Raw genomic sequence first — 10,160 nt, 5'->3', positions numbered from 1 at the left:
CCCCTCGTACAGGCTATACCAAAAGGGGGCCCATGTCGGTGACAGTGCAAGATAAGAGAAAAATGCCTCAATCTCGGCGGACGATGGGAGTTCGGTCGGCAATATGAAGGTCACCATTTGGTTTGGGACTTTTTGGTGGTAGCTAGTGCTGGAGTGTATGTCGGAAGGGAAGAAAGGGGGTTGGTATAAAAAAGTATAGTACAAAGTATTCTCGGAGGAGGAAGAGAGGCTTTTTCACTAAACAATAGAACAAACCCCTAAAGGCATCCATTTTAAGGCTGGGATCCTAACTTAGCAAGGTCAAAGAGAGACCTAGCAAATCAGCATCCATTCCTAAGGCTGGGGTCCTAGCTCAGCAAAGTCAAACAGAAACCTAGCAAATCGGCATCATTTCTAAGGCTGGGGTCCTAACTTAGTATAGTCAAACAGAAACCTAACAAATCAGCATCCATTCAAAAGGCTGCGGTCCGATTTAGTGTAGTTAAACAGAAACCTAGCAAATCAGCATCTATTTGCCTCAGTTGAGAGCAGATTGATTTTTAGCTGTGGATATGATCCACTTGTGGAGGCTTGGGTATAGCGGGTCGATGCGGCTTGGTTCCGGTAAAGGCAGACACACTCCACTGCTGTACTCGCTTTGTAGATACTGTGGATCCTCGCTATAACGAACTAATTGGGAACGCCAGTTTCGTTCGTTATATAGAGGAATTAGTTACATAGGGGGACTTTTGTATGATAATGGCCGAAAAAGCCCGCTTATAAAATTCGTTCTGTCGAGGAATTCGTTGTAGCGAGGTCCGTTATAACGAGGATCCACAGTAGTATAGAATAGTAGAGACGCTAAGTCTCCATGCCTTTGAGATATGTCCTATCGAAGGGATCTTCTTGTCTGCCTTTGCCTCTAATTGCTACGACATCTATGTTCAGTAGTGACTTATTGTGTCTCGCTTAGAGGAAAAAAAAGCTTGTCCAAGAGACTGGACATAAGCCTATCCAGAAAACAACTATAAATTGGACAATCCCTTTGTCTTTTGGCTTCTTGACCCTACTCTCGTTCATGTTGTCTTCCTTCATTACATTTGCTTTTTAACCTCTCCTGATCGCAAAATGAGACTTCTCAACTACAGAACACTGAGTCTATGCACCGCATTGGCTGAGGTGTCCGCCGCGGACATCCCACATACATGGAATGTGGCAGCCTCAGTCATTTCGAGTGTTCTAGCCACCAAGTTTGGCACTCCTGGGAACGGTGTTATTGTGTCCGCGGGGTTTGGTACCATCCATCTGATCGAAACGATCGAAAACTGCATCCCCGTCGGAGAAAGCGGCAGTACTGAGGACTCTCTCACCTGTGCTAAGTCTGTTGTCTCCGCTGCTGCTCTCTTCGGGATGGCCTACAATAATTATCGGCAGGTGGGCTACTGGACAAACAAGCGTGATGGGTTCGGAGGCGACGTCGCGTACATCGATGACTACTTCAGCCAGATGGGGTCCCATGTCGCAATCTCCGACGTCCAATACGAAGGTGTTCCGCTCAATGTCACGCACTTGCCCCAGACCATGGGCAAGCGCAGCAGCGCGGGCGAGGATTCGGCCATCCGCGCCCTCCACAACTCTAGCATGCCCCTGAGCTTTGTGTATCAGGACACGCGCGAGAATTACGTGCCCCTCCTGGTGGCCACCAACGGCACTCACTACCACATTGGGCATCTGGTTCCTAGCAGCAGCAGGAGCGGCAGTGAGAACAACAGCGCATCGCTCCAACGCCGCGGAGCCATTGACCCGAACTACACCCATGTTGGCAGTGGCGGCGTCAAATTGCAGTGCAACTCCGAGGGCGCCGTGATGACGGAAACGCAGGTAGAATTGTTTCTGGATTCCCCCATGTCGGGCACAAGTAGCAGCTCGGCGGCGATGAGCGTCTTCCTCAACCTTGTGAATTATTCTACCTTCGCGGGCTTCTCCTTCAGCGAGTGGGTGGATGGGGATCTGAGTGGGCAGTGGGCCATGGAAGCTGAGAGCAACGGGTTCGGGACTAACTGGGAGACGAACTGGAATTGGTGCTTTGGAGTGCAGGCGGCCAGTTGTGATAAGGGGTTGTAGTCTTTTTTAAATACAGAATTACTTGATGTTCGATTTCAGGTGATAATATTTTCAGAATTGCACGAAGCTTGAACGAAGGCTAATAGGCCGATGGAGGAAGCCCTGTGAAATCTAAAGATATGTATTAGTAGTATCAGTATCACAATTATGATACTGTTCGAGAAATGTATTCCAAGATGCGATAGAGGGTTGTTATTGCCGGCTCGCTTACTGATTATGTTTAAATTGACCTAGCTTCCTGTAGCTTCAATTACTGGGATTCTATTTGCCTGTCATTCTCCGCAAGCCCCTGCCTCCAGCTCCAGTACTTTTCTCATCCATCTGACCTGACGATCTTTTCACTCCATATCCGGCATTTTATAAGCGCTGTTTTATAAATCAAACTATAGCATATCTTCAAAGTCACTTCATACAAAGCTAGCGAGATGGCCGTGTTCTATAATAATACTGTACGGTTAGTGCTTAGCATAAACTGATAATAAGTATTTTAAGACTATCTTCTGTTCAAATCTTTTTATTAGTATTCTGAGAGAATATCATCCAGTTCAAACTCAGCAGCAACCTGAGGTCTGGTGTATAGCTATATATAAATAATAACAAAGCATCCATCATTCAATTTTCTAATATCGGACATCTTAGCGGGGATCTTTAGTACCCGCCTTCAGATATATACTCACAACATTACCAAAACGAAGACATTAAGTTGCCAGGCTGGCACGGTTCATTCGCTCCAGACTATTCCAAGACTTTGCACCACCTATTAGAGTCGGACTGAAGTCTTGGGAACCGTCCCCGTAACACGATAAACGAAGCCGACCTGTGGCAAGGCCTATTCATAACATCTTTATAGAAGTTATAGATTATTATCTTATATTCTTATGTTTTAGTTTATAAACAGTTTAGAGGTCTTGTACTAGTTATACAAAGACTAATCTTGATTAAAGTAAAAACTACTTTAGAACTTTAGGATTACTTAGTTAACCCTCTAGTATAATCTAGGACTGGTCGGAGTACTTGGCATATACTTAGTGAAATATTAGTAAGTACACAGGAGCACAGAAAAAGCCGTTATTACCCTTATAGAAGCGGCAGCACCTGTATCAGACTCGACAAGCGGACGAGACTCGCAGCAGAACATTCTACAATATAATTACTAGGCCTCGCCAAAGCCCGCGGGTTTACAGGTCGGGTTCAGACCCAACCCGGTTCTTGGCGGGTTTTGGATCGATGGGCTCAACCCGCGGGTTGGACATAGATTTAAATATCCAATCTATAAATTTTTAGCAGATACCCACAGGTTATTAAACTAGATAAATACTATAAGATTAGTAGATTACATAAGTTATACAGTTTTAGCTGTATTTTTAAAGTATTATATTTAGATCTAAAATAATCAAATAATCTAGTACAGAAAATATCCAGTTATATATAAATTTATAATAATAAAAACTAAAAAATTTAATATATCTATTTATAATATATATCTGATATAAAAGAAATTAATTATTATTATAATATAAATACTCTTTAACTCTGTCTAATATCTATAGCTGAGTTTCTAATAAAAAATTATTTTTATTATTCTTACTATTTTTATTTTTTTAAATTATTAAAACTATTTTATTTTTATTTATATCAAAAGTAATATTCTTTCTTTCTTTATTTATTATATTCTCTGATAAATCTAGTACTTTTAGTTATTTAAAAATACTTTTTTTTATTATTTCTTTTTTTATTTATTATTATAATTATTCTTATTAATACTAATCGGCTCGATATTTTTTCAAAAAAAACTATATTTTTTAGTTAATTTTAATTTCTTCTTTTAAAAAAGAATTTTTTTTTTAAATAATAATCTTTTTTTCATCTCAAACATTATTATATATTTATATAATATAAGTTTTTATATTAGAATTATATTCAGTAAATCTCAGCAGTAGTAGTAGATATTTTAAACTAAATTAAAAAAATTCTTTAATCTTAGTATCAATAGTAAAAATAAAAAGTATATTATTAATAAATTTCAGATTTAAAAAATATATATATTAATTATTTTTTTAGAATATCCGAACCGGTGTTGCAGAAATAGTAGCTAAAATAAATATTAAAAAAATTTAAAATAGAAAATACAAAAATAGAATATATAACTATTAAAATATTTTATAAGATTATTCTCTTTATTTTTTAAGCTAGATTAATCTAATTCTATTATCTAAAAAAAATAAATATTATTATTTAGTTTAAAGAATCTTGGGATATTACTTTCTAACTATTATTTTAATTTTATTCATTAATATAATTTAAAATATTTAATAAGACTTTTCTAATAATAATAAGCTATTCCGGACTCTAATCTTTGCTCTAAAAAAACTAAAGCTTATATTATAATATAAGTATTATACTAATAGTAAGAATATTATTTTTTATATTATTTATCTTACTGTATAAAAAACATACTATTACAGTACAGATTTAAAATATTTAATTTATTTAAAATATTAACTTGTCTAATTGAATTAAATTATTTTATATATTTCAAATATTGTAACAGTTTTATTATTCCTTTCTTACTATTCAGTAAATAATATATAATATATTTAATTTTTTATTTATTTCTGATTCTATTTGTAGCTCTTCGAGCTACATTTTATTTATAAATCTAAAAATAATCTAACTAAATAACTAGTCAAGAATTATATTAGAAGATTTCTAACCAGCTCTATTATTTTTATTATTCTAGCCAGCCAATACCCATCAACCCAGCGTGCACCTTGACAGTAGTAGATTAATCTATTTTTTTAAATTATAATTTATATAAATTTTTAAATATATTTTAATAATATTATTTATATATTCGGTTACTTCGTCTCTTTAAAAACAATAAATTATAAATAATTTTTGAATAATTTTAATAGATTATATATTTTTTCTATATAATTTATAAACTAGATATTCTAATTTAAAACGATAGTTTTTGATAAACTATATTATTTAAAACCTATTTTAATAAAGGGTATAGCTGTAGCTTCAGCAGTAATTTTTTTATTATATAAAATATTATTTTTTTATTAATTTATTTTTAAATAAATAAATTAGTAATAAAATTTGTTATCAATTTTTATTAAAATCAGTCCGGTATTAGCAGCAGCTTTAATAATTTATATTTTAATTTTTTTATAATTTGATATAATTATAAATATTCTTAGTTTTAAATATATTTTCTGATATTTTAAAATATATTAGATTAGAAGTACATTCTGCTAAGAAAAAAATAAATTTATTTTCAGCTGAAATATTTTATAATAAAAAGATTATAATAATTTTAAAATGAAATCTATATAAAAACAGTTTATGATTAGAGATCTATTATTTTTTTAAAATATATCTAAACTTCTTCTGTCGAATATTTACTTAAAAAAATCTTTAATTTTAATTTAAGTAGAAATTTCTATATTTTTTATATAAGTATTATTAGATTTTAATAATCTATATCTACTATTATAATATCAATTTTATTTTTGTTAGATTTATTTTTTAATTCTAATAGTTTTATAACAATCTGCTGTATCTATTTTAAAAAAAATTTTATTTAATTTTATTTTATATTTTTTAAATATTATATAATTATTAATAATTTTTTATTATAAAATTTATAATTATATTTAAATAGGATATTCTGTTAAAAAAAACAAATATAAAAATATAGTTTTTTATTTTTATCTACTTAAAAAATATTTTTTTATATTATAAACTAAAAAATTCTGTCTTTGCTACTATTATATATTTAGAATTAAAAAAAATGGAAAAATCAGCTTAATTATAAATTTTTTTTAAATATCTAAAAAGCTTACTTTATACTTTTAAATTTATTAAAAAAAACTGATTTTTTTTAGTTAGGTTTATAAGTAGTTATATAATAGTTAAAAATTTAAAAATAAATTTTTAAAAATTTAAGATTGTTTTTACTAATTTAAAACTTTTTTATATAGTAATTATTTTATTTTTTTAGATTTATCTTAATATGTTATTCTGCGTGTCTAATAAATCCAAAATCAAAATTTTTGTTTTATTTGAATTTATGTTTTTTAATATTTAAAAAATAGATTAATTTTTTTAAATTATGTAATTTTGTTTATATATATTTACAGTATTTATTTATATTTTTATTTCTATAAATTAATATCATATTAGTATAAATTAAATAAAATATATTAAAATATTTATTAATTTAAAAAATATTACTAACTATTTATATAGCCAGTACTATATATAAAAAAATATTATTTACTTTTGATTTTTTATCATATTAATCTTATAATTAGTAAACAAAATATTTAGTTTAGTAAACTATTTTACTTTTCTGATTTAATTAAAAATTTTATAAATTAGAAAAAGTAAATAACAGTTTTTTTTATAATTATATTAAATATTTAGGAGTTTATATAAAATCTTAACTCTTTTTTTAATTCTTATATAAAGAATATTAAAGCTGCTGTTAAAAAAGTAGCTAATTTATATATAATTCTTTTTTAGTAATTTTATTAACTTAATATAAAACTGTTAGTTTTTTTAAAATATATTATAAAAAAAATCCTACAGGATTTTTAATTTTTTTATTTGAATATATAAATTTAAATTTTATAAATAATATTTTTCTTCTAATATTGTAGTAGTTTCTTTATATTTTCTAATTAAAAAAAATAAAAAATCTAAATAATATTTTAAAAATACTATACGTAAGTCGACCGTCTTTTTAATTTAAAATATTTTTTAAATATTATTGAAAAATAATAAATATTTTTATATTTTTTTTTAGATTTTTTCTGTAGGTAGTTTTTAAATCTTATATTTATAATTTATTAAAGTTTTAAATTTATATATTATAAATATAATAGATCTCTTGCTCTTATTCTAATTATATATAAAAATAATTATTTTTAATCTAATTTTAAAATCTTATTATAGCGGGACAGCAAGTTTTTTTAAAAATTAAATTATATTTAAGATTACTAAATATTATATAAAAATATATTTTTTATATTACATTTTATATATATTTTTATTTATACAATAAAACAGATTAATACTTTATTATTCAAGATCTTTTATATTAATTTTAGATTAATATTAATAATTAATAGATTATTTATTTTAATTAATATTTTATTTATAATATTATTATAAATTAAATATTTTAAATTCATGAGTATATAAGTAGTTATAGTAAGATCTAAAATAGCTTCTATTGAAAAACATATATAATTATATATTTTTTGAAAATCTTTTTATTATTTTTTAGTTTTATTCAGTAATTTTTATTTAGATATATAATTTTATATTAAACTTTGTGTTTTTCTAAATTAGAATTTTTAATTCAAAAAAGTATACTATTTTCATATTATTAAAAAATAAATATAGCAGCAGCTATATTTATTAATTATATAATAGATTTTAAAAAATATTAATAAATAAAATATTTATTTTATTTATAACAAAAGTAGTAATCTGTTTTATATCTTTTCTATATTTTATTAAATATCATTCATTAAATCTGTTTTGGAAATATATTAGTTATTATATAAAAATAATATTTTTTTATTATATAACAATTATTTAAATGGATTTTTATTTTATTAGTTTAAAGCTTGGTTTATATTATACTAATATAACTTTAATAGAATTTTTCTTTAAAAAAAATTCTATTAAAATTATAATTTATATAATATAGTTAGTTATAATAACTTTTATATATAAGTTTTTAAAAAATTTTAATCAATTTTTTGAAAAATTTTTAATTTATTAAAGTATTTAATATAGCTTTTTTCTATTCGTCCGACTAATTATATTCTTTTATTTATAATAAAGCTTTATTTAAATTATTTAAAAATTATTTTAATTTTTTTTTCTATTTTATTATATTTATCTAATTTAAAGCTTTTTATTATATATTAAAATTTTTTGAATATTTTATTCATTATTATAAATATATTTTTCAATTATATCATTTTAATATTTTAAAATTTAATTTAAAAAAATATCTATTATACTGCCCGTCTGTATAATTTACTATAAATATAAAAAGTTTATTTTAATTTAATAAAATAATAATTACTATTAATTATAAGTTTTATATATATTTTTCATACAAATAATTTATAATTATATTTATTTTTTAATTACATAATAAGAAGAATTCTGAATATCTTCACTTCCACTTTAATAAAACCTTACTTTTCACTCAAACTTTATATGGGATTCCATACAAAATTTAAGGGGTAATGTGAAAGTAAAAGTAAAGTAAAAGATAGATAAAATCAATTTCTTAAATAAGCAACTGATTAAACTGAAACTGCACTAAAACTGCTTGCTCAACTAACTAAAAGAACAATAGGAATTGACCTCTTATTTATAGCTAAATAGCCATATTGATTTTCCAAAGCTTTCCGCGATCATATGAAAAACACATAAAAGTAAATAAATAAATAAATTCCTATTAAACAGAAACAATAGAATAAATAGAAGAAGATTATTCCAGGCCGTTTTCCCTACTAAAAGGTCACCGGAACTCGGAAATTCACTCCGCGAACTGGCTAACCTAAGACAGCGAACTGGCGAGCCTGAGGCTACCAACTGGCTATATAGTTGACAAATAATTTTATATTAAAATATTAAAAACAGAATCTGTATTTTAGTTTATATAATTACTATAAAAATTTTTCTTTTACTTTACTCTTAGTAGTAAGAATTATATTATAATTGTATAATTGATTTATTCATTTTTTAAAAGTTAGATTTTATTTTACTATTTTTATACAGAAATTAATTAATTTTTATAAAAAAATTATATATTATTATATATAGCTGCGGACGCTGTGGTTAGTTGTAGTTTCTTTTAATTTATTTATTTTATTATTTTAATAATTTTTCCAGTTTTTTTTATCTTATTTATATATCTAATCAGATTCTATTTGGGATTTTTTTAAAAGCTATTTCTACCATTACAGAACGGATAGATTATACTAATCGAAATGTATTTTAAAACAGAAAGAAATAATTAAAAAGCTATTTTATTTATTTATATAAAAATTTTTTATATATATACTAAGCTAGTATTAGTTTAGTATGTAGCGTGCGAGGTCTGAGATACTAATTAGTATCTAAAGCTAAACTAGAGTGGCTAACAGCCAGATCAGATCAGATTAATTAGAATTTTTATATCTGACTGCCAGATTATAGTCAGATTAAGAAAATTTTTATATCTAACTGTAGTATAATCAAAAAATAAATAATTAACTATTTTAACTATTTTTAATATTAAAATTTATCTACTATATCTTTTTAAATTGTAATATAATTAAAATATATTTAGATTAAGTAGTTATTAATCTAACTATCTTAACTATTGTCTAAAAATATATATAATAAAGCTTTTTAAATTAGAAAAAAAATCTAAAAAAAATATTAGTATCTTTTTTATTTCTATATCTAAATAGAGTGGCTTAATCTGACTGTTATATCTTAATCTTAATCTGACTATAATCTAACAGTCAGATTAAAATATAAAAAAATTTATAACTGTATAATTAAAATTAGATTAAAATATAACTATTACTTTAACTGTTTATATCTATAGATTAAAAAGATTTAATATAATAAATAGATTAATAATTATAAATTAATTTATAACATATATATTCTTTTATATAAATAATATATAAAATATAATATATTTTTAATTATAGTATAGTAATATTTTTGAATTCTAATCTATTTATTTTATTTATTTTATTTATTTTATTTATTTTATTTATTTTATTTATTTTATTTATTTTATTTATTTTATTTATTTTATTTATTTTATTTATTTTATTTATTTTATTTATTTTATTTATTTTATTTATTTTATTTATTTTATTTATTTTATTTATTTTATTTATTTTATTTATTTTATTTATTTTATTTATTTTATCTGTTTTATCTATTTTATCTGATCAATCTATATTATATATTCCATCTAAAAATATATTATATTTTATAAAAACTTTTATAAAATCTAA

The 10,160-nt window shown here is 24.8% G+C and overlaps 1 protein-coding gene across 1 annotated transcript; it reads left to right on the top strand.

Moving 5' to 3' along the window:
- Positions 1-1,053: 1,053 nt before the first annotated feature.
- On the top strand, positions 1,054-2,231 carry ASPACDRAFT_128002 (uncharacterized protein). The gene has a single exon (XM_020197094.1). The coding sequence runs from the start codon at positions 1,108-1,110 to the stop codon at positions 2,101-2,103; it is 996 nt and encodes a 331-aa protein (XP_020051169.1). The 5' UTR covers positions 1,054-1,107; the 3' UTR covers positions 2,104-2,231.
- The last annotated feature ends 7,929 nt before the right edge of the window (positions 2,232-10,160 follow it).

This window comes from Aspergillus aculeatus (genome assembly GCF_001890905.1).
Source record: "Aspergillus aculeatus ATCC 16872 unplaced genomic scaffold ASPACscaffold_24, whole genome shotgun sequence".
NCBI lineage: Eukaryota > Fungi > Ascomycota > Eurotiomycetes > Eurotiales > Aspergillaceae > Aspergillus > Aspergillus aculeatus.
Note: the sequence above shows the minus strand (reverse complement) of the source record. Positions and strands in the feature narration are given on the sequence as shown.